At 58.0% G+C, this 23190-nt stretch overlaps 2 protein-coding genes across 7 annotated transcripts; one reads left to right on the top strand and one right to left on the bottom strand.

The window, feature by feature from the left end:
• Positions 1-2209: 2209 nt before the first annotated feature.
• On the bottom strand, positions 2210-12640 carry HEMK1 (HemK methyltransferase family member 1). Of its 5 annotated transcripts, none has more exons than XM_026500924.4 (11): positions 12238-12638; positions 10812-11190; positions 10411-10502; positions 9989-10082; positions 5791-5925; positions 5397-5461; positions 5081-5130; positions 4011-4119; positions 3068-3163; positions 2803-2916; positions 2210-2635 (listed from the first exon to the last, which is right to left on the bottom strand). In XM_026500924.4, the coding sequence occupies exons 2-11, from the start codon at positions 11037-11039 to the stop codon at positions 2542-2544; spliced, it is 1077 nt and encodes a 358-aa protein (XP_026356709.2). In that variant the 5' UTR covers positions 11040-11190; positions 12238-12638; the 3' UTR covers positions 2210-2541. The 5 variants fall into 5 exon arrangements, with proteins under 5 accessions (XP_026356709.2, XP_026356712.2, XP_026356711.2 ...); XM_026500927.4 differs by having other exon boundaries at positions 10850-11190; XM_026500926.4 differs by lacking the exon at positions 3068-3163 and having other exon boundaries at positions 12238-12640.
• A 231-nt stretch (positions 12641-12871) lies between these two features.
• CUNH3orf18 (chromosome unknown C3orf18 homolog) lies at positions 12872-22651 on the top strand. 2 transcript variants are annotated; one of them, XM_057312123.1, is made up of 5 exons: positions 12872-14184; positions 15705-16077; positions 19094-19119; positions 19683-19830; positions 21066-22651. In XM_057312123.1, exons 1-5 carry the CDS (start codon positions 14141-14143, stop codon positions 21144-21146), a joined length of 672 nt encoding a protein of 223 aa, XP_057168106.1. In that variant the 5' UTR covers positions 12872-14140; the 3' UTR covers positions 21147-22651. The 2 variants fall into 2 exon arrangements, with proteins under 2 accessions (XP_057168106.1, XP_044240811.2); XM_044384876.3 differs by having other exon boundaries at positions 13955-14077.
• The last annotated feature ends 539 nt before the right edge of the window (positions 22652-23190 follow it).

Here is a 23190-nt window from a genome sequence, read left to right as displayed (position 1 = left end):
TCCCCACCTCTTCAGACCTGGACTCTGCAGGACACAGCGACCACACTCAAATCATGAGACAGCCAAGGGTTTAGGGCAGGGATTGGCAGCAGTTAATGGCCCAGGGTCCAGCTACAGGCAGGTGGCAGAAAAGGGTTTGGGGGGCACATTTCAATAGAGCAGCTAGATGGGCCCCCATGGAGAAACCCATGGGCAGCTAGGACAAGCATCCAACTTTAGGCAAAGCCTCAGTTTCCTTAACTGTCAGCAGAGGGGATGGAGTTGCTTTCAGTGTACATCAGTTAAGGACTCCCAGTCCCCCTGCCCATGCTTAGGGCTTGGCTGAAGGAGGCTGGGCAGGCAGTAGGCACATCCGAGACCTCAGGGCCTGAAGAGCCTGGACTCTACCATCAGCTTCGTGACACATGCTAGAGGGGGCAACTCATCTCTTGCTCTGGTCCCAGGAAGGTGGGAAGATAGGGCAGGTGAGCCTGGCTCTCCCCAGGCGGAGCCACGGCTGTGGTGGCCGGGACCTCGGGGCATTCAAGCCCTGTTAGGAGGGACAGGAGGGGCCTCACGGTTTTCTGGGAAGGGTTGTCCCCAAAAGTGGCTCCCGCTTCAGTGACCCCGCTGTCCCTACACTGTTACTCTCCTCATGATCTTCCCTTAGGGCGCCATATCCACGTTTGCCAAGACCTTTCCTCAGTGATGGGTCTGAGGCCAGGAGGGTGAGACCATCGGGGAAGCCAGCACTGGCTGAGGTGTGGCCAGGCTGTGGGACAAGGGGCAACAGACTGCTGGCTCAGGGCAGTTGCCCTGAAATGCTGCCGAAGACAGCAAGAGCCGAAGGCACAGGCAAGAGGAAAAGGGCAATACCGATAAGGCCCTACGCAGGCAGAGGTCTGAGAGCACAAGGGGCTCTGAAAGCCAGAAGCCTCACTCTGGCCATGCCCCACAGCACCCTCCCAAGTTCCTTCCAGACAGCCATGACAGGGAGTCCCTGCTCCTTAGAGGACGGCATGCAGCTGGGGCTGGGCTAAGGGGCAGGATACCGGAGCCCTGGGAGCCGTCATGTGGCCCCTGCTTAAGCACACGTGATCCCCAGCTACATTGGGGGGGAGGCGGGGAGGTCATTCAGACCAGGTATGACCCCAGCAGTATAGACTCCCAAAGGCAGGGACCTCACTTCCCATCTCCACTTGGCTACCTCCCACCACGGGATGTCAGGTAGGCCCCATCTTCTCTCGGGGACTGCCTGCCGGGACAGTGAGCTTTCAGATGCCAGCCACACCCCCCACCTGGCTGACTCAGAGTCAGATGAGGCTGCTACCTTGCGCGGCCCTTGGAACCAGGAGAGCCAGCTTCTTGCAGGGAAAGGAGCTGCCCGAGGTCCCGGTGTAGACACAGCCCTGGAGCCCAGCAGCCTGGCTCCAGCCACCCACTAGACCACACTGTCTCTGGCCACCACACCACCAGCTCAGGCCCTCGGAAGTGCCAGTGGGGTGAGCCAGCCCGGTCTGCCACGTTCCTCAGGACCCAACCTGATGCAGGATCACATCAGCACCTGCTGGCCTGGAGGTTTCCTGCCGCTATGGACAGGAGGGCTGGCTTCTAGGGCTCCTGGCGGCCACACATCTGCACAGACCAGAGCTGGGGTGGAGGTCACAACCAGGTGCCCGCTCTTCTGGGCTTCTCGCTCTCCCCAGCCCCAACCAGATACAGAGGGGTTATCTGAAACCAAGGTCAATTTGGAAGGCATGTTTTAGCCAAAAGCTATGAGAATAAAAAGTAAACATAAACCCTGCTCACTGCTCACTGACACAAGCTTTCCGTTAAATAAATGTGGACGTGTGATACCAGAACAGTGCAACCAAGGCCCTCAGCCCACTCCCCTCCAGGAAACAAGCAGCCATCTCTGAGCCGAAGCTCAGATGACACTCCTGTGCTCAGAGCCTAGGCCCAGTCAGGGAAGTGTGCGGAAACACACCCAGGGCAGTGGAGGGCTCAGTCAACCTCCAGGATTGAGCTGCTCAGTGCCAAGCCCCCTGGCATCCAAGGCCAGGAGAAGCACCCATGTGCCTTTCTGCACACCGTGCCCCCACACCTCCACTAGGTGGGAGACCGACGGCTAGCCCTGCGGGGGCAGGGGGAAGCTCTTACCCCCAGCGCTGCCTGCGGACAGGGGATCAGGCGACCCTCAAACCACAGTAACAAAACATTAGATCACTACTTGCTGGTCTCTTGACACTTTATTGGCCGTATCTCCCAACATCCCCAAGGCAATTCCACCCATAGAGACATTGAGCAATCTGCCCTTGGCCACACTGATGTGATGGAACCAGACCGGGAACCTGGGTCTGCTCAGCTCTGGGCCAAACTGTGGATGCCCTTGTTCTTTGTCACCCCAGGAAGGACATCCCTACCCTTGCTTCTACCCCTAAGTCTCCTAGAAAAATAGAACATATAGAAATGTAGAATCACAGAACCATGGGAAATATCATAAGCACCTGGGTTCTGGAAGGTACTATCACCTCCCCCCAAGCAGCATTCCAGGAAGAACGATCAGCCAGGCACTCTGGCAGGCAGGGGCCATGGCCAGGCATCCGCAGGGCAGCCACGCTGTGGCCCAGACCTCCGGATATGCAGGAACCGGGGCCTAAGGAGACAGGGACAAGAGGCCAATTACTGCCTGGTTCCCAGGGGATGAGCAGAGAGTGGGAACAGCACACTCCCCCTACAGCCAGAGCTGTGGATGGCCTGGGCAGGAAGACCAGTGTGGGGGCTGGGGTAAGGGTGGGGTAGGGTGGGGTGGGTTGAGCTCACCTCCCACAGAAGTCACTGCGCACAGCCACAAGATCAAGGGACAGGTCAGGCCAGCTTTGAAGCCAGCTGCCAACGAGCTCTGGGTGTCTTGGGTCCACTTCTAAGAAGATGCTCCTACATGGGGGAGATATGGGTCAGCTTAACCAGGCAGGGCTGGGACCTGCACTTCTGTGTTGCCTGGGCTGGGAGGGGTAGGGTAAGAATGACTGTTAGGGCAGGCCCAGTACACACTGGGACAGACCCAGGAGACCCACCCTATCCATACCCGAAGTCCTTCAAGAGCCAAGGTGCCAGGGCCAAGATGTAGGTAATGATGTCCATGCCCTCCTCCCCACCATCCAGGGCTAGTGGGTCTTCATAGCTGAAGGGGAAACAGAGGGAGGTGAGAGCCTCTGAAAAGTGTGGAAGAGCTGAGCAGGGACCTCCACAAAGGGACCCGTGGGACTTACGCTCTCAGCCTCAGAAAATCTGAGGACCCAGAAGAGGGAGCCCCCAAATGGCAGCTCTGATTCCCCTACCTCCTACAGGCAGCACCCCATCAGGCAGGACTGGGCTACTCAGTGAATCCCACTGACTGATAGCAGGTCATGAAGGTCTCCCCACAATAAGGTGCTCCTATGCTTGGTCTGGGGAGGCCTGGAGCTGACCCAGAACACTCCTGAGAACCTGGTAAAGGGGAGCCAGCACCCTGACCCACATTACTGCTGCCTTGTCCAAGGACTCCTGGGCTACCCCTGGTTCTCAGCCCGTTCGAGAACAGGATGGCTCAGTGCAAAACTTGGAGTAGGTCTTAGTCCCAGCTTTCCTGCTAAGCCCCCACATGACCTTGGACCAGGCACCTTTCCTCTCCGGGCCTCCATCTTCTGTAAAATGACGTACCCGCCTGGGTACCCTCTATGTAGTCTATACCGCATCCGCTATGTGCGTCTGCGAGGTCCTCCCCATGGCCCTGCAAAGGTCTACCACTCCCCTTTCAAAGGTCAGAAATGAGGCTCAGAGAGGCTCGGTGATTAGCCAGTGACCTTCAGTGGGAAGGCAGAAGCTGAACCAAGTAGGTCTGTGGGCTCCAGAATGAGCCTCTCTTTCAACATCGCTGCCCCTTTCAGTCCCTTCTCCCTCCCTGTACCTCCCAGTGGTGCAGTCCCCCAGGGCAGACACATCCCACCAGGCCCTCTCAGGCCCGGCCTCCCTCCCACCACATGCTGCACCTGCGGATCTCAGGGGCCAGCTGTTCCATGTCTTGGTGGAAGATGTAGGGAGGGTTGCTGACGACCAGGTCCATGGGGCCCCACGGCAGGAGGTGTGCCCAGCTCCCCTCTATGGTCAAAGGGAACACATAGCAGAGAATGGGTGGTAGCTCTACCTGCCACCATGGCCCTTGGGTAGCCCCTCTCCTCGAGCCACACCCTGGGCCTACCTCTGGACCTGATAACCCAGGCTTGCAGACTAGTGCCCAGGGTCCCCGCCAGCAGACCGGTCAGGAGTATATATACTCTGAGGTGGCAGCTCTTCACCTCAAATACCCTTGCCCTCTCTTCAGCCTGTCAAGAACCTCCTCAATAAGCAAACCTCCGCTCAAGTGCCACCTTCAGGAAGCCCTCTCTGATTGCTAGGGCAAAGCAAGGGCCTCTGTCCTCTGCGGCCCCACAGGTCCTGCCATGCACGGCCTCCCAGTCAACATGGACTGAGAGTATGGAGGGTACGCCTGCTTTCAGTCAGTCAACTCCTGGCAACTCCGTTCCCTGGTTCCATCCAGGTGCCATGTGCTACACCACGTGTACCACACTCTAGGGATGGGGCGTATGAGGCTCAAAGATCCTGTGGATACGTAACGCACCCAGAACCCAAGGACACTCTACAAAGGTGTGGCTGAGCTGTACTGTGCCTGGGCCAGACAGGGCCAGGGCAGGCAGGTACTAAAGTATTAAAGTATTTTGATCCTAAAGGCTTTCTCTTAAACTTCTGCTTATCTCTTGACAACAAGCAAGCCCTAGTTAAAAACTCATTAGTTATAGGGGTCCAGAAAGTAAGATAAAGACCTTGTGGCTGGTCCCTGCATAGGTCAGGTCAGCCCAGGAGGCAACAGGGACTTGCCTGTCCTCAGCAGGGATTGGTCTGAGAACCCCCATATGTGTGTGTGTGCGCGTGCGCACACGCGCAGGGCCATATATGAATGAATGGTGGGGAAGCCCTCCTTCCATCTCTGCAGAGTGCCCACCCACCAAGCAGCACCTGTGCCCAGGATCCGCACCCCAGGGAAGATAGGTAGGGAAGATACCTAAGGTCACATCGAGGGGGACGATCTGAATTCTGTCCAGCAACTGAAGCCTGGAGAGATGGGAAATGAGGGTGAGCACAGGGGAGACTCACACCGGCGGCTACCAGGACTATGAGAATAAACCCTTCTGGGACTGGTAGATCTCTGGGATCTCTGGGATCCCATGTGGGGTCCATGCCAGGCCACCTCGCCCCGCCTTCCTGTTCTTAGGAGTGGAAAGCAGACATCAAAGAGTATGACATGTAAATAGGGATTGAGATCAGGCCCCAAAGTTGGACTTCCCCAATCCTGACCCTTTGTCCCCACGCCCACCTACCTCTGAGCATTCTCATGGGTCAGGCAGATGGCAGCTTCTCCTTTATCCACGGCAATGACTCGGCTCTGTCCCAAGAACAAACAAAGGGTATGTGGGAGGCAAGGTGCCCAGAGAAGCCAGGCTTGGAGACCAGAGCTCTCCTCCATCCCCCTACCAGAGAGGAGGGAAATACCCAACAGCTGTCCCCTCTTTGTAGCCAGGGTCTGGCCAGACAGAAGGGGATGGGAGTTAGAGGCTGTGACCATGATGGGCTGGGGGCAGCCCTGTCCTTCCACGTCTGGCCACCTCCCTCAAGTGCTTCTAGCAGAGATGGGTGCGGGAGGATGTGAGAGGGACACTGAGTGGCAGTCCTAGTCTACTCAGGGTGGGGCACAGGGATGCAGAGGGGGCTCACCTGGGGAAGCTGACTCAGCAGGCTGAGGGCGATGGCTCCCGATCCGCAGCCCACCTCCAGGATGAGGGGGCCACCCTGGGCTCCCATTGCACAGGGACTCTGGGCCACCTCCTCCAGGACCCATTCAACCAGCTCCTGTGAGGCAGAGGGTCAGAATCAGAGCTAGTGCGACCCTGGCCCCCCTGGGGGTCTTGGCACAGAGGCCCAAGCATGGTTAGCCCATGTGTGAAGGTAGCGGGGGTGGCTAAAGCCAGACTGAACTTCGTGTCAGGCCGTGGCCAGGTCACTCTGCCTCTCCACGCCTCAGACTCCCCATCTGTAAAACTGAGCAGCTGAGGATGACCAACCTCATCAGAGTGTCAGGAGGATTAAACAGAACCACATTCATGAAACACGGACCCCATTCCAGCACAGTGTTCAATAAACCCCAGCTAGGCCCTTTATAGACAGCCTCCCATTTTGTGCTCATGGCAATGCTAAGAACCATGCCTGATGGTCCCTGGCCACTTCTCTGTGACTGGCCCTGCTTCCAGAGCTGTCCCTCCATTAATCTGTTGGATCCTCACAACTGGCCACTGAGGAAGCCAAGGCCCAGGGGTCAAGACCCCTCCTGGAGCCCAACTTACAGCTCGTGGTGCCTAATTATCAGGAGCCCAAGTGTCACCAGCTGAACTTCGTCACAGAGCTGAACTTAGGACGCTCCCAGGGAGGTTTCCACGCCAAAAGGACAGGGAATTCCCTTCATGGGGGTGGGGCATAGTAGGGAGAACACAGTCCTGCCTGAGCCCCATACCCAAAGGGGCTACGGCATACACAGTGCATGGGGTAAGTGGGTATGAGGTGATGGGAGGTGCCTCACGGCACCATTCCTGTCTTGGAGGCTGAGGGACACTTCTAGACACTGTCACTTTGGAAACAACAGGCTTTCAAGTCTTGCCCACCATCTGCCACCTGCAGGGACTGTGGTGGAAACCAACAGAGGGTAGAGGTGAGGGTGGAGGGCTGCTGCTGCCCAGACGCCAACTGTTTCTAGCAGTGGAGTGAGGGCCCAAGTAGCCAGGCATGGAGCCAGGGGACAGGCAGTGTGCCTCCTTCTCAAAGGCAGCCCTAGTTGGGACTCCTGCGATCCCAGGCAGGGCTGGCTCAGGGAACGGGCAGAGGGACCGGCTTCCCTCATCTGTAAAGAGGTCTACATCCTCCAGAAAGGCTTCCTCATCCCCTGCGAGGCTCTCTCTTGGCTTTCCTCATCATGAGTCTCAAGTATAGGATGCGGTTTACCTCTCCCACCAGACTGAAGGCTCCAGGATGGGAAGACCAGGGGTCTAACCCACCACAGTGTGTCCCAGAGGCAAGGCCTGGCCCTCGGGGGGCCTCTTGGCTACTTCCCAAGAGCTCAGCAAGCTCTAAGTGGTTGTGGGAAGCTACCCTCTGAGTCTCAGATCCCCCACCAGGTCCCCCCAAATCCCCAACATCAACAGTCAGGCTCCGTGGCTCCAGATCGCTCAGACCTATTTTCCAGATAGGCTCCTCAGTGCTGAGTCCCAAAAGGCATTTCATCCTTCCAGGCCCTCCAGTCCCCGGAGCTGAGAGATCACCTGTCCCCAGGGTAGCAAGTTCAAGACGGGCAGAACTTGGCCAATGGGTCCAACCCTTCCTGTACCCCCCACTTGCTCCCACCAGGCCTGTACCAGGCACTACTGGAGACTGTACGGGTGTTTGCAGCAATCTGGGCCCACAGCGTTGGGACTGACAGCGCAAGCAGCCTAGGGCTGTGGTGGAGACTGTGGTGTCAGCGCTGAGACCACGTACTAAGCGGCTGGTAGGAGAGCTGAGACTTGTCAGGGGTGTGAGCCTTTCCTGGTTTCCTGGCCACAGACAGACCTATTCTGGTTAGAGAATGACCTCTTGGCCAGCCTCCTCACAGAGACACCCTTGACCTCAGAGACACGTACCACATATATGAATGGCCACCCCAGGCAGCGTGTGAAGCTGAGAGACTGGGCCTCCACTGCCACCAGTGCCCTCTAACCCCTCCATTACACTCCAGACCACTCGAGAATTATCTTGGCTATGGGACCACCTGGGGGCTAGGGGTAGAGACCACCCGCAGAAGTCCAGAAATTCTCCTCCTCACCAAGTGAAGAGCCGCCGGCCTCCATCAGCCTGAAATTGGTGGCTCTTCAGGGGAGGCTGAAAGCCAAGGGGTCACAGACCCAGGGCACCTCCTCCACGTGAATAAGGGAAGAATCCAAAACCACGATGGGATAGGGATGGGGGAATGTGGGGAACAGGCAGCTTTTGGCTCTGCTGGAGTCACTGTGTCAACAGGACCCCATACCCCCTCAAGAGGTCAGCCCAGGCTGAGTGCTGTGAGCACCCTCCATTAGGATGCTCTGGGTGGGCAGCCCGAGGAAGGTGGCATTGCCTCCCTCAAGCCAATCACAGACAAGGCACTGAGCCTCCTACATCCCACAGAGCCTCACCTCCCCAGGTGGGACAGCAATGGCTCACACTCCTAGCCTTGGGTTTCCCACTGTACATACTGCTAGGCTGAGGACTTGAGGCACCTTCGCACCCACAGGGAAAGCCCAACTCATCAGGCCACACGCCACCTACAGCTTCGCATTTCTGACTTCTGCCCCCATCATCAGAAACTGCCCTTCGGTGGATGGAAAGAACACAGGCACCGTGATCTCTCCCCTGCCCCCATTCTCCCTACTCCCTGCCACAGGCCACGTCCTCTCAAGTTCTTGGTAAAGCACCCCCAATGCGGCTTCACATTGGGGCAAACCTGGCAAGTTCTCAGAAATGTCTGTACAGTGAGGTGAGGACCTGGCCTCCCAACCACAGCCTCCCCCTCTGTCTTCCCTCCTCCCATCCCCCTTGCAGCAGAGCTGCTCTCCTGGCCCAGACCCACACAGGAATGGCCGGGGAGGCCCCACATCGGAGCCGGAAAGTTCACATCCGACATTCAGAACCCTGGGGCACATGCCTGGTGCCTGGTCAGCTCTGAGGGGGCTCAAAGGTCATCATGGTTGCTTCCCTCCCATGCCCTGACCCTTGGCAGCCTCAGGAGACAGTGAGTGACCTCCCAGCCAGAGGCCACAGGCTTGGGGAAGATAACAGGGACGCCTCCCAAGAGGCTCCAGGTGGCAGGCCACATCCTGCTCTGGCTCTCTGCACCCCATCCCAGCTCGTCCAATCCCAGAGGGGTAGCCCCATGGGAGGTATGGGGCCCTGACCCAGAGTCAGGAAGTCCGAATGCTGCTCCCATGCTCCTCCCCTTGGCAGCCCTGTGACTTCAGGAAGCTCCCAGATTCCCTACTGTTCCTCCCAACACTGGGCTGTAAGGCGAGCACCTGGCTTCTCAACCACAAGATGTGGAAGCGAATGGGGTCAGAGGGTTACTTGGCTGGGGGAGAGAGGCTAGGAAAGTGAGGAGGGGCTCTGGGTCCCTGTTTGGGCAAGTGAATGAAGCCTGATCTTTCCCAGGAATTGTTGTGTGGCTGGGTACCTTTTGAGAAACACCCCTCCTCAGAACCTGGTGCCCTCTAGCTTGCCCATCAGCCCCCACACAGCTCCATCCACCTGCTCTGCTCTCTCTCACTCCCTACAAGGTCAGGGGGAAGCCCAAGAAGGACCACAGAAAGCATCTCTCCCAGAATAAAGGTGCCTCACCCAGGGACAGCATGCTGAGGCCACACAATCCCCAGTCCTAGTAATTTGAGGACTACAGATGATTACCTGACCAGACAGTAGATCTAAGAGGACCACCAAGTCACAGATTCCCTCCCTAGTCTGGTGGCCCAACACTCTTATCATCTGGGCCCAAAGAGGGCAGTGATTTCCCTGAGGTCACATAGCTGTACCAGGCCTCCGGGTGTCCAGCGGGAACCCTATCCACTTCAGCCATGCCTCCTGAGGACAAGGGCATTTTCCCCCCCATGGATTGGGTAGGCCAGGCCTGCATACTGGGGCAGTGGCCTGGGACGTGAGGACAGTCAGGGAGGCCGGCAGGAGACCCTTGCACTCTTGGCCCCACCTACCCAGCCAACCAGGAGACACCACTATGGAAGAGCAAGGCCTCTGAGAACCACAATCATGGGGTCCCAGCGCCGCCTAGAGGAAGTCTGGGGCAAGACAGGTGCCCCAAACCCCACCTCACCCCCATCCTGCCCTGTCCTGGTGGCACACCTACCTCTGTTTCCGGGCGAGGGATGAACACTGGGGGGGCCATCTTCAGACTGAGCCCTTGAAAGTCCCACTCCCCGAGGATGTACTGCACAGGCATCCTGCAGAGGGGGTAGCTGGGTGATCCTCACTGCCAGAGCCTGGGTCAACAGGACCATGACGGCGTTGAGAGATACCACTTGCGGGATACCAAAAATGTCAGTAGGGTCATGCCTCCTGTGCCCCAGGACTCTGAGCCCAGCCGAGGCCTTCCCCACCTCCCTTCCTCCTTTCTACTCACATGATGCCCTATCTCATCAATACCTCCTACCAACACCTCCCCAGTCCTTGGATACTTTCCTCCTTCCGGACTATGAATTAGTTGGGCTGGGGGAAACCAGACACCTGTTCCCCGCATAGAGCCCTCAGGTCTGGCCCATGGGTGCTCACCTTTGCAGTCGGCGGCTACTCAGCTCCTGGATGCACTGCAGCTGCCGAGGGGTCAAGGGCTGGGTCCGAAGTACTGGCCTCAGGCTCTGAAACTGCCCCGCAGAGAATGTGAGTGGCTGGCTCCCCCATCTAGGGGCCTGACCCAGGTTTATGTGGACAATGCCTATGGGCCCAACACTGGCCACCTTGGTCATTCCTGGACACCTACTGCTTGACACACATTGTAATATTAATAAAAAAAGTTCGTTGGATGAATGACTAAGCATCTACCTAAGACATTCCTTCAGTAAATTCCCATCGCTCTCAGCTCATCACTCTCAGTGGAGCAGAAAAGCCTGGATGTTCTTCCCCGGGGTTCTCCCTCCCCCCTTTTCTGCCCTCTTGACAACACTGCACTTAACTGTTTTGGCTCCAAGGACATGAGCCACGATGTACTCACTGGATGCCTGGGCCTCAGGGATGCCCCTCTTCTCAAAGACTGCAGTCCAGTGGCTGACCAGGTCTGTGGCATTCAACGACCCAGACAGAGGCAGATGGGGCTGCCATGAGCTGAAGGCCCAGCCCCTGGTGCCTGCCCTCCTCCCGGGGCCAGACAGGAGGGCCCAGAGCATTCGGCCCCCAAGCTCCATGTCTCAGGGAAAGATTCTGCGGAGTGCTCCCAGGTCCCTAAGTCTTGCTTGTGATATCAGCTGCTGAAGATGATCACTGGCTCCAACCAGATGGAGATGGTCATGGGCTCTGGCTCCTCAAGGTGACCCTGGTCCAGATGTGACTGCCACCCTGGGAGAGGGAAGGAGAACCAGGAGAGCAGCTGAGCCTTGTGTGACCCACTCCCCTCTGATCTGCTGCCTGAGAGAGGGCATGCTTTGCTCTGCTACCCCCTTAACTCCGTTTTAGACCCTCACCCACCTATTTGATTCTTCTATGTTTTCTTCATGTTTTTAGCTAAAGTGGGCTGAACCCAGAGCTCAGGCCCTGGCGAGGCACTTCGGCCCAGGCTTGAGGGCCGAACAGATCTGTTCCAGCTAGTGTGTGTGACCTTGGGAAGATCATCATTTCTAAGTTCCAGTGTCCTCCTCCATGAAATGGGGAAAATAACACCAACTCCATAGCAAGCAGTACATTAGACAACGAATGTCAAGGGCCTGGGAGCCAGCTCAACACACAGAAGGGACTCAGTGTTACATACTCTTAACTAATACTACAAGAGAGAGGAGACTGCCTTTGCTTGGGAGCTTTGCTTTTGACATTTTGCTTGTACTGTGACTGATCTGTATGCTAAGACTCTCTGTCGCCACCCCCATTTGATCCATAATCCTGAACATCAACATAAACTGCCGGCTAAAAAAAAAAATTTGACAACTTTTGTTCACTTTATATTTAAGTTGTCACAAACAAGGTTTAACAGAAGGTTTAAAGTTAGTGATTCCCTTCCCCTTCGCATGGACCAAGGTCCAAACTAGCATGTCCCGAGCACCTGCTAGGTGTCACATCTTCAAAGACAAGCTGGGAGGGAAAGGAGGCTCCAAAAGGGAGAGCGATATGCCTAAAATCACCTAGCTAGAACCGTCCCCGGCAGGACACAAACCCAGGTCCTCCGGACTCCAGAGGTGGCTCTGTCCACTTGAGCGTCGCCTCGGGAGGAGCCGAGGCCGAAGTCAGGGACGCAGCTTCCCTCTCAGCTCTGCAAGGCATCGTTAAGGACCCAGGCGAGGTCGCCTCTCCCCAGTGTTTCATTATCTACATAATGCGGGGTGGGGGTGGAGGGGCCTCGAGGGTGTTGCAGTACGGGGGGGGCCCGTCCCGGTGCCCATTTCTAGCACATACCTGCCTGAAACGTCACCTCGCCCACCCGCCAGACTGCAGACACTGCCAGGACTCGGCTCCCGGATGTGCCTGACCCACGGTGCGCTCCCTCTGACGCCCTGCTTCCGGGGTCGGCGCGTCTGAGAAAGGGCTCGGGCGGTCCCGGCCCCCTAGCTCCAGGGTTCCTAGGGCTCCTGGGTTCCACTGGGGAAGCCCCTGCGGGTTTCCCAGAGGGCTGCTGGGTAGGCTGTGAAAGCCACGCGGGTCACGCCCGCAGCTCCACGGGCGGGAGAGTCCGTGGATGTGTGGGAGGTTGTTCCCTTGGGACCAGGGCCCTCGATTCTTCCTGAAGGTCACGGAAGGGACATGGCTCTAGCCCGCGAGGACTACTCGGAGCTGGCTTTTGGGTACCCGGCCGCGGCGGGGTGTTGTCAGTCCGAGCGGGGGCGTGTCACCAGCCAGCTCGGGGTTTGAGAATTGGGGCGCGAGATCCAGGGGCGTGGTCTAGCGTAGCCTCTGGGCAGGCCAAGCAGCACGTGGACGGATTCCGGTGTTGGGGGCGGGTAGCAATTTGGGGGCGGGACCGGGTGTCCAGGACTTGGCCGAAGAAGTGGCCCGCGCCGCGCTGGGGGCCAGGTGGCCACTGGACCCCAGGGCCGCTCTTGACCCTTTTGCGCCCGGGTTTTAGGGTTTGGAGCAGGGAGCTCGAAACCGGACACAGGAAACCTGGGTTCGAATCCTGACCGTTGCCAGATCACTCTGTGGGCCTCAGTTGCTCCTACAAAATTCATGGCGGTGCTCCACAAAGTGTGGCCTGCCGACGCCCTCCCCCACCAGAATCTATTGTTAACTAGATCACTGTTAACTAATAATTAAACATGCAGTTTCCCGGACTCGGTCCCATACCCAGGGAGCCTCGGGGATCTGCATTTGTAACAAAAGCTTCTCGGGGTGATCCCTGTAAATTCCTTTGATAACCCGAGGATTAGAAGGTATCTGAAGGTCCTTCTCCTGAGATGATCGCGCCGTAGATGGAGGCTATCGTGAGGGGTTTATGTAGTCTTGTCTGTGTCAGGCTGCCCGATAATAACACCTCTCCAATAATACCAACAGTACCCAACTTCTCTGGACTGAGCTACCCCATTTTTAGCCCAGGGTGGGTGCAGTTTACCAAGAACCCTCTCAGTAGAGCCTATCTGAGCAGGAAGCCGAGTCCCAGGGAAGGGAAGCATCTCGCTCTAAGTCACAAAGCAATAAAGGAGCCAGAGTTCAATGCAGGTCCAAGGACTCCCAGTCCAGTGCTCTCCCCGAGCCTCCAGCGTCCGCCTGCGTTTTGGGAACACGAATCTATCTCCGCGGAGGTGGAGCTCCGCTCGAGTTCTGGTGCAGGAAGGGCTTGGCCACCCTTGGCCCTCTACCCGACTTCGGCGTAGGCCACGGGAGGGTGAGGGGTGGTCTCCAAGAACTGAGACCCTGTGTCCGGCTCCTGCTGGGGGCGGAGCCAGATCCAGCGACAAGCGAGTGGGCCAGTGCCGGGCAGGTTGTGGGCCTGACAGCCAATCCGGAGCCGGGGGCGCGGAGCGGGCAGGGAGGCGAGGCGCTGGAGCGTGGGGGACCCGCGGGGCTACTCACCTCGGCCCCACCCCCGCGGTGGGTCCAGGCCCTGCCTGCCCCGGCCCCGGTTGGCGGAGCCGGCGCTCGCGGCTGCGGGCGGTGCGCTGTAGCGGGCCCAGCCCGCGGCTCCGAGCGCACTGGGAGGGCGGACCTGGGGTCGGACCCGCTGCCCCCCCGCCCTGGCCTCCTGCCGATCGCCACCACCCCTAGCCTCTCCAGCTGAGCTCGGCGCCCCAGAGAGGATTAAGTAAGTGCTGAGGTCGCAGCTTCTGTGCAAGAATGGAGGAATCACCGAGTCGCAGAGGCGGGGATGGGGATTGGAGCAGGGAGGACTGAGGAACCTGGTGGAGAACGGTATGCGGGTTCTCGGAGGTCGCGGTGCCAACCCATCTCACCCGTTTCCTTCTCTTGCCCTTTGGACCCTCGGGCAGCCCCAGGCAGTGATGAGCAGGGCCTTTTCTCTGCTTTGGACCGAGGAGTAAACAGAGCCCAGAGCAAGAGTTAAGGGTCTGGCCCAAGGTCATGTCTGGGGTCAGAGGCAGAGCCAAGAAAGAACCTGGGACTGCTGACGCGTTCAGCCTAGCAGGAGAGAGAGAGGGCAGAGAGGGATGAGCCCCCATATCCCTCTGCCAACCTTGCCCCTTCCTAAGGAGCCATGACCAGTGTGTACCCGCCTCACACACACCCATGCACCTGCACAGGGAGGCCTGCCACATACATCCATGAGCTAGCACAGGGATGTATGTGTGCAGCCGTTTAGCTGTGTACCCTCATCTCCCTAGGCCCGCCCTTCTGCAGTGTGGCTGGGACCCCTTCCCACCTTGCCTTACCCAGGGCCTCTGGCCTGGGAAGATGTAAGCCACACCCTGGTCTGGGCGCATCTCTCACTCTCTGTTCCCAAGGGAGGAGTGGGGGGAGAGGGGGAGAAGCACCTCAGAGTGGGAGTTCCACCCCTGCATCTGAATATACGCTCCCTGCTCACCTTGTTTCCCTTGTCCCTGGCAGCCCCTAGCTCTCCTATGGGGGTACAGTGACCCTAAGAACATGCAGAGAAGCCCTGCCAGGGGACCTGACCTTAGGCTCTCTCCCCTTCCTGCCTTCTAGTCTCTCCACACCTGTCATCCACACCGCAACCCCCCACCCCCTGCAAACACAGCCTGGATCACACAGTGGGCTAGGTCGAGGGGCTCCTGTGGCTCCCCATTTCCCAAGTGGGTTAGCCAGGGGGGAAAGCCAATATACTGGGTGCTTACTGTGGGTAGGCGTTACACTGAGCTAAGCCTTTTCTAGGGACCAGTTCATTCTGAATCTCAATCACCCTGTGACCCTCTGAGACTCTGAGGGAGGTGGGGTATTGTTTGTTTGTTTGTTTTTAATCTCCATCTTAGACTCAGGAGAACTGAGACCCAGAGAGGTGGAGAGACGTGCCTAGGGTTATCTGACTCTTGGGCAAGTGTTTGCCTCCAGGAAAGGAAAAAGCTGCAGTGTTTTTTTGTTTTTTTCTCCAAGCAGGAGGTGAGGGATATGGGAGGGCAGGGAGTGAAGGAGGCGGGAAATGCAGGGAGTAGGGGGACGGAAGGGTGGGTATTATGCAGGGGAGAGACTTTTTCTTTCAAACCTCCCGACTACCTTTCATATTTTCTAAGTATGATCACTATGATTATCATACCCTCAAAAGAAGGGGCAGGGCTTCATTTTCACCTTCCTAAATCCACACAGGAACTGTACTTAAGTAAAGGACATGTCCAAATGTCCCCTGAACTTACCCTTGCTCTCAAACTTTTATTTCCCCAGTATCTTCAGAACTTAGGGGGACTGGATGTCACCACTGAGTCCTGTCCTAAGCCTTATGTTTTTCATTCTTTCTCTTCCAGCACCCAGGGGGCCGGGAAGCTCCCTTTCTCCCAGGAGGTGGCAGCCTGCAGGCATAGCAGGGGCCGCCAGCTAGGACACTACCCATGTCAGAAGCAAGTTGGCAGGTTGACTGACCACAGGCAGTCTCTCAGCATCGTCATGGACTCCAGGATCCCGCCTGCCAGGGGCTGGCTCAGCAGCCGCCCACCCACCACGGAGCCTGACCTGAAGCCTGCCACAGAGGGGCCAGCCTCCGAGACCAGCACCCTCAGCATAGAAGCCACCAGCTTTAATGACACTAGAATCCCCGATGTGGCTGGTGGCACAGCTGGCGTGGGCACAATGCTTCTGTCCTTTGGGATCATCACGGTGATTGGCCTGGCTGTGGCCATGGTAAGAGCTGGTAGGCTGGGGCTGACCCAGGTGGCTGTCAGTTGGGGGCGGGGTGTCAGTGTTTTAATTTTAGAGACTCTAATCAGAAGACAATTTTCTGTTAATGATAGCACAGTCTTCCCCTTCTTCAGGGATGTGTCCACTGGGCGCCCGGAAACCAGAGGGGCTGCCTCCAACCGGAAGAACCAGAGAGGGTTCTGAGGATACATGGTGTCTTGAGCTGGGCCATGAGGGCCACGGAGGAGTTGGGGAGGAAGGGTGCTCCAGGTGGAGAGTCCTGATGGGCAAAAGTTTGGAGGCAGGCAGGAGCTTCTGTGAGCAGCAGGCAGGACAGTGAAGCAAGTGGGGGGAGGGAGGAATAGGAGTAGAGGCCAGAAGGCAATGGGAATAGATCACAGGCCGCAGTGTGGGCAGACCACTCCGGGCATGGCAGGCTGCTGGTGGCGTTCATTCACTTGGCAGCTATTTCCTAGGCTCCTGCCCTGCACTGAGGCTTCACGTCCCCGGGGACTAGGGAGACCAAGGCCTGCTGAACGGTTCTTATAGGAAATAGGAGACAGATAAAACCAACGATGTCAAGGGAAGCCCAGGGGGACTGAGTTGGGGAATTGGGCAGGAAAACTTTCTAGGCTGGGTGGTCAGGGACACACTGAGGAGGCAACATTAGAGCTGAGACCCCAAAGTGGAAGCCTGACCCCAATACCACAAGAAAGGTCAGAATTGGGCAGACGTCAGGATGGAGGTGAACTGGGGTGAAGACTGAAGGTGTTCCCTGATAGGGGACATGATGTTTCCAGATCTGGTGTCTGTCCCTGCAGATATGGGCCCTGCCCCTAATCTGCTACACGGACACTCAGAATGTCATGGAGGGACTGCTGGAGATGGTGCTGGCTAAGACCAGGAAGGGGGGGAGGTGCACCTGAGCTCCCCCGGGGGGGCCTGACAATGGTGGCATACTGGCCACTGCCACTTGCAGGCTGTCATGGCCAGCCTTAGGCTCAGGACCACGCTGCTCTGGCAAATAAGGCTGTGGATGGTCCCTCCATGACCTGGCTGGAGCTGTTGTTCAACCAGGGTTGCCATATGGGCCCTGTAGGCTCCGGATCGCTGCCAGGGAACAAGAGCTGGCCAGCAAGCAGGGCCAGGATGCAACACACAGAATGAGCAGCGCCCGGGGGGGGGGGGGGGGCAGAACGCCAGTGTTTCCCCGCGCCACCCATGTGGCACTGAAGCAAACCGGAAAAGCCTTACCTCAGGGAAAAAGTGGGGTCTGGAATCTGCCCTTGGAACTCTAGGGCAAAGATTGTGTCCCAGGAACTTGGGAGGACTCCCTGATGCTTCATTCTGCAGGAACATTCAGAAGGCCAGGCTAGAGGGCCTTCTTTTTTTTTTAAGATTGTATTTATTTATTTGACAGAGAGAGACAACCAGCGAGAGAGGGAACACAAGCAGGGGGAGTGGGAGAGGAAGAAGCAGGCTCCTAGTGGAGGAGCCTGATGTGGGGCTCGATCCCAGAATGCTAGGATGACGCGCCCTGAGCCGAAGGCAGACACTTAACGACTGCGCCACCCAGGCGCCCCTAGAGGGCCTTCTTGCCCAAACCAGAGAGGTAGGAAGATTATGGGATGAAGGCAGTAGAGGGCATGAAACAGCTCCTGGGCATTAGAGGACAGGACCAAAGATGCTCCCCGAGGGCTGCCCCCTCTCCTATTGTGCCAACTCCCAGCAGGGCCATGCTGGGTACCAGGAAGAGCAAATCAGTGCTGGGCTGTGTGCCTCACGCAGACCGAGTGGTATGGGCGGGCTTCCTGGAGGAGACAGGACTGCAGCTGGATGGCGAGGCGTGGGGAAGATTTGGAAAGGAAGGTATGTGGGAGGGTGGTGTCGATTGTTGGGGCAGAGGGAGCAGCGGGGGCAAGGCTGGAGACTGGATAAGCTTCTGGCCTCTTGTGAAGATCCCTCTGTAGGACAGGGCCACAGGGAATGAAGGGCCTGGATCTGAGACCTCGAGCTCCTCCAGCATTCTACCCACAGGTGAGCAAGGGGATCATCCACATGTGACCACCTGGAGGGGATGGAGAGCAAGGGACACCTCAGTTTCTTTTCAAGCCTTTGGGGTTTCCCAGGAAACAAGCAGCAGGAGGAACTCTGGGCCAGGCTGGAAACCAAACCAGATTCAAGCTGTGAATGAGGCACAAAGTGTATGAGAGCCACAGAGGGTTAGGGACAGAGTCTAGGGACACAGCTTTCCCAAGGCAGATGTGGCCATGCTCCTGGCAGTCAAGGGAAAAGCCAGATGGTGGCAGGGGTCCCTGGAGTCCCTGCCCCGGTGGTCAGCCCGTTCTCCTCCCCCCCCCCCCCCGCCCAAATGCTTTGTACAGGAATGTCCTGCTCCAGCCCAGAGCTCTTGGGTCTTGTATGTTTTCTCAGGCTTTATCTTCAAGTCTGTACAATGGGGGTTAGGACCCAGGGGCCTTCCTACCTTCCTCCAGCATCTGGGTTCTGGCATTTAGTCTAGGTTGCTGTCCAGGAACTCGGGCTCTCCTCCCCAGTCCCTGTCCACCGAAGCGATCAGCCTCCCATGGAGACCCCAGAAGCCCAGCCCAGCGTCTCGCCTCGAGCACTGCCCTGCAGAGTCTGGCCACTCCCTGTCCCCTGTTCTTTTTTCCCATACACGGCTCTGGGCCTGGGGGGAGTAGAGAGGAAGGGGGGTTGCTGAAGTCTTCCCCTCCCCCTTGAAGAGTGCAAGGCAGCGCTGAGTGGCTGGAGCTGCGCTCCGTACCTATGAGAGAGCACAGGCCTGCTCCCCACTTCGAGCCCAGGCACCATCGGCAGCTGATACGCATCAGGAGGAGGCACAAATGCAGGATGTGTGTGTCCCTGGGAGGGAACCCTGGAGGCATTAGGGACCCACGGTTCTCCTGTTCATCAGCCCCAGCTTGTCGCTTTCCCCAGGAACTGCCGGGTTATCGGGGGCTCCTTGCCTGGCCGTCTGACGCTGCTCCCTCTCTTGCAGGTTTTGTACATCAGGAAGAAGAAGAGGTAACTCCCCAGTTGCCACCCAGAACTGCAGCCTGGTGGCAGTGTTGGGCTGGACTCCAGGGGCCGTGGGGGGCGGGCGGGGGGAAGAACGTCCCACCACCATTGGGGCCCCTCTCCCTCATCAGGGAGCTGGGTCCTCTTCTGGCCACTGAAGGCTGGGGATGGCTACTTGCCCTCGGGGAGTGCTGAGCCCCCCTTGCCCCACTGCCCCGAGCTACAGGTCACTGACTCCCCTCCCCTGCCCGGCCCCCAGAGGCTGTGGATCACACAAGGGCCAGGCCTAGGCAGTCACCATGAACCCCGCAGATGATGCCTATGTGGGCCATGGCCCCAGCTGACCCCAGGAGTGGGTAACTATCCATCTGAGGGGTGGAGGTGGTATGCAAGTACAAAAAATGTCTTTCATTTAATCCCAGGGGAAATCTGAGCCCCACCCCCACCGCCACCCCCACCCCAAACACAGCTGTGTGCTGGGGCTCAGCCGCTCAGTGGGCAGGGCCTTGAGGGCTGGCAGGAGGGGAAGTGCCTGCTGTGCCCCCAGCAGCCTCTGCCCCCACCCCCAGGCTGGAGAAGCTCCGCCACCAGCTCATGCCCATGTACAACTTCGACCCTACGGAGGAACAAGATGAACTGGAGCAGGAGCTGCTGGAGCACGGGCGGGACGCCGCCTCCATGCAGGCTGCCGGCTCTGTGCAGGCCGCACAGGGCAAGGTGGGCACTCACCAGGCTCCCCTGGCCAGCCTGTAGCCCGCTCATGACTCTTCTGCCCCCACCCTCCCTCCTTTCTCGTGCAGCTTTCCAGCACCTGCCGTGTGGGTGGGTGGCGGCTATCAGGTGTACAGGTTTTGTCAGGTTGGTTTAGAAACTGGTAGAATTTCTTCATGGCAACCCACAAACTGACTGCACGAGGCCAGGGCAGCCCTGGGATCCAGCCCCTGATAACCTAGTGATCTCAGCAGCCCCCTTGGCCTCTCTGAGCCCCTGCTTTCTCATCCGCAAATGAAAATTCTAATTCTTGCCCTGTGTGCCCCCATGCCTTGGCTAGGAAAGCAGGAGTGGGCTGATGGGAGAGATGGTTGGGGGCTAAGAGCCTGGTGCCTTTGCCCCCTGAGGGCCCATGTCTCCTGAGTGGGTTGTGGTGGGGGTCAGATTCTGGAACAGCGGCCCCTCTGAGTAGACTGGTGGGTCCTAGTAACTGACAGACCCCAGGTGGATGGCGACCCTAGCCAGACTTGCCTCTTACATCCAAAGGGTTGGGTACCTGTGTGGTCACCGGGCCAGAGCCACTGGCTGATTGCCACCAGTGCCCCAAATACCCGAGGGCCAGAGCACCATGAGGAGGCCTGATCTCTCCCTGACCCATGAAACCCCTTTGCATTTCTCCTTGCCTTGGCCCTAGATGTTGCTGGAGGCATCTGGACCCGCCAGAGGCAGAATTAGGAGACTGGGCTCTTCTTAAGTCCACACTCAGAGTCCAGAGAACCCCTGGTTTTGCCATCAGTTCTGTGGCAACTGACCAGGATACATTCCCCACTTGGGGTATTTGGGAAATCGGGCTGAAAACCCCAGTCCGCCCAGCCCATGGGACAACTGACAATTTGACAGTTGTTTCTTGGGTGCCTCCCTTGGTCCAGCCCCAGTGCTAGAGCTGGGGTGTGCAGAGGTGATCCCCCTTCTGCTGGGAGAGAGGAGGGCATGCATAATGCATCCAGCCTCTAGGCCGACAGGGTAAGTGCGTGCTGGCAAGCTGGTGATGGCTGTGGGGGGGAGTCATCAGAACCAGATGGTATTTCCAGGCTGAACTTGCAAGGAGGGCGTTCCAAACAGAAGGCCTAACTCGTGCCAAGCACAAACAGGCAAATCAGGAAGCAAGGGTGGGAGTGACTGGGCCAGAGAGTACATGGCCTTGGTCGAAGTCCCTAATGCCCTTGACTATCTCTCTGCAGACCACGCTCCCCTCTCAGGGCCCACTGCAGAGGCCCAGCCGGCTGGTGTTCACTGACGTAGCCAATGCCATCCATGCGTGAGTGGCCTGAGGACAGGCCCGGACCTCTGATGAAGACATCTGCCATCGTGCCCCTTGAGCTGCCCCCTCCGTGATTGTTAAGACCCACTCTCAGGACCTACCAGCTGTTTCAAGGACCCACCTGCTGACTCTCCAGGCTCTAAGAGAGGGCCCTGGCCAGGCTGGACATCTGGCTACTCAGGTCCCCTGGCCTAGAGGGCATCCCTCATATCAGGAAGTTTGAGAGCCACTGCTGGCTTCCTTGTGTCCTGCCCAGACCCCTCACACCACCGTCTGCTCCTCTAATGTGGAGGAAGTGGGGGGGAGACAAGGGATGGGAGGAGGAAGGGGAAGAGGTAGGGAAGGGTTCCCCTTTTCAGGGAGAGACCTGTCTTTGGAATCTGCAGCCTCCTCTGGAGTAAGGAGGGGCAATCAACCGGGTCTTGGGGACAGGGTGTGATGGCACCCTGGGAAAAGCCCAGGGATGGAACACTAGAACTGCCTGGTGGGCAAAGATGCCAGGAAGAGGGCTGCTCCTACCCAGGGCCCATCTGTATTTTGGAGGGTTCACGAGGCCTCCCAGCCACCCCTCCTGGCAGCCGGCTATTGGCTGGGAAGGGGGAAAGGAGGCGGGGGAGGGGCATACAGGTGCCCCTGGCAGGTGTGTGAATGTGTTCATGTGCAGGTGTATGTCCCTGTCCCGGCACAGGGTAGGATGGAGACACTCTGCATTGGCTCTGCCCTCCAAGTCCACCCCACCCCTTGACGAGTGGGGGAGCACCAGGATAGGCCACTCTCTTTGCCTCCAGTGTTCAGGGACTGAAAGGAGAGGGAAGCCAAGGTCAAGGTCCTGCTGCCCACCGCATCTCTTCATTGGGCTCTACAAGGCAGGTAACCCGCTTCTGAAAACGGTTCCCTGTCCATTGTATATTGGGGATCTAGGGTTGTGGGAGAGGCTACTGGTCTGAGGGCACTGGTCCCAAGCTGTGGGCTATTTGGGGACGTTCTGACTGTGCCTGAAACGGGGTGGGGATAGCCCCATGGGAAACAGACTTATTTTTTGATAGCACAGCCCACCCACCCCTTGTCCACCCACCCGACACCCCTCAGGAATTCTGCTAGTTTGGGGCATCTGGGCAAGGCATGGGACCAAGCCAGACCCCAAGAGCTGGGTCGTCTTCTCCTCTGGGCATGCACACACACACAAGCACAGAAGCACGCGCCCCCACCCCCCCGGCCCATGCCCAGCCTCACCACCATCGCTGTCCTCCGCTGGTTGGAAGGGGACGCGGGGGCGGCAGCACAGACCTTCTGTTGGGCAAATACCACGTGTCAGGAGGGGAGGGCCAAGGAGACCCGTGTGGGGAAGACTTGGGATGTATTCCCTCCCCTCGATGCTATAAATACATCAGCACTCGAACCAACTGGAGGGCTGTGGGTAATTTAGGGTGCACAGACGCTGTAGTGGATGGAACTCGGCACCTCCATGTGAAAGCATTAAAGACGTAATTAAGATGTTTACACAAAGAGAGTGTGAGCCTGTGACACTTGGGGTGTGAAACCCCAGGAGGGACAGGATGGGTTCGGGGCTGTGGGGGGCCTAGGAATAGTCACTAGGATCCCAGCGATGAGCTGGGAGCCCAGCTGGTTTTCCGTGATCTATCTGATGAAATGCCTCTGGCCCTGAGTTCAGGCTGCTCTGGGGCCTCGGGTCTCAACTGTGCTGTGGGGTCACAATGCCTGCCATCCCCTGGGGTGGAAAGGCCAAGTGGACGAGACCTTGTGGGGCCTGAGGAAGGAGGGGGCTTGAGCCTCAAGGTCCAGGGCAGGGTGGGGTGCCTCAGGATCCGTAGGAGCTGGAACACAAAAGAGAACAAAATAATGTGGTCTTTCCTGGAGCACAAGGGTGCAGGGGATGGGTGGGGGTGGGAGACGTTAAGGTTATTTGTATGGAAGCCACCTACAGGGTTCAGAAGGGTTTGGAGGGAATGATACTAGGGGGACCAACTGTCCTGGTTCTCTCAAGACTGCCCAATTTATAGCACAGGAAATCCCACAAACCAGGA

The sequence above is a fragment of the Ursus arctos genome, unplaced genomic scaffold (assembly GCF_023065955.2).
Source record: "Ursus arctos isolate Adak ecotype North America unplaced genomic scaffold, UrsArc2.0 scaffold_14, whole genome shotgun sequence".
Classification (NCBI taxonomy): Eukaryota; Metazoa; Chordata; class Mammalia; order Carnivora; family Ursidae; genus Ursus; species Ursus arctos.
This window is presented reverse-complemented; position numbering and strand designations above follow the sequence as displayed.

Excerpts from the sequence above, each read along its gene's own strand:
- HEMK1 (XM_026500924.4), bottom strand. The coding sequence starts at position 11,039 with ATGGAGCTTGGGGGCCGAATGCTCTGGGCCCTCCTGTCTGGCCCCGGG. Across the intron at positions 10,083-10,410 it reads AGTAGCCGCCGACTGCAAAG|GATGCCTGTGCAGTACATCC; the intron begins GTGAGCACCCAT and ends CCCCCTCTGCAG. Across the intron at positions 5,926-9,988 it reads TCCCTCGCCCGGAAACAGAG|GAGCTGGTTGAATGGGTCCT; the intron begins GTAGGTGTGCCA and ends TCTGCCTCACAG.
- CUNH3orf18 (XM_057312123.1), top strand. The coding sequence starts at position 14,141 with ATGGGGATTGGAGCAGGGAGGACTGAGGAACCTGGTGGAGAACG. Across the intron at positions 19,120-19,682 it reads TACATCAGGAAGAAGAAGAG|GCTGGAGAAGCTCCGCCACC; the intron begins GTAACTCCCCAG and ends CCCCACCCCCAG. Across the intron at positions 19,831-21,065 it reads TGCAGGCCGCACAGGGCAAG|ACCACGCTCCCCTCTCAGGG; the intron begins GTGGGCACTCAC and ends ATCTCTCTGCAG.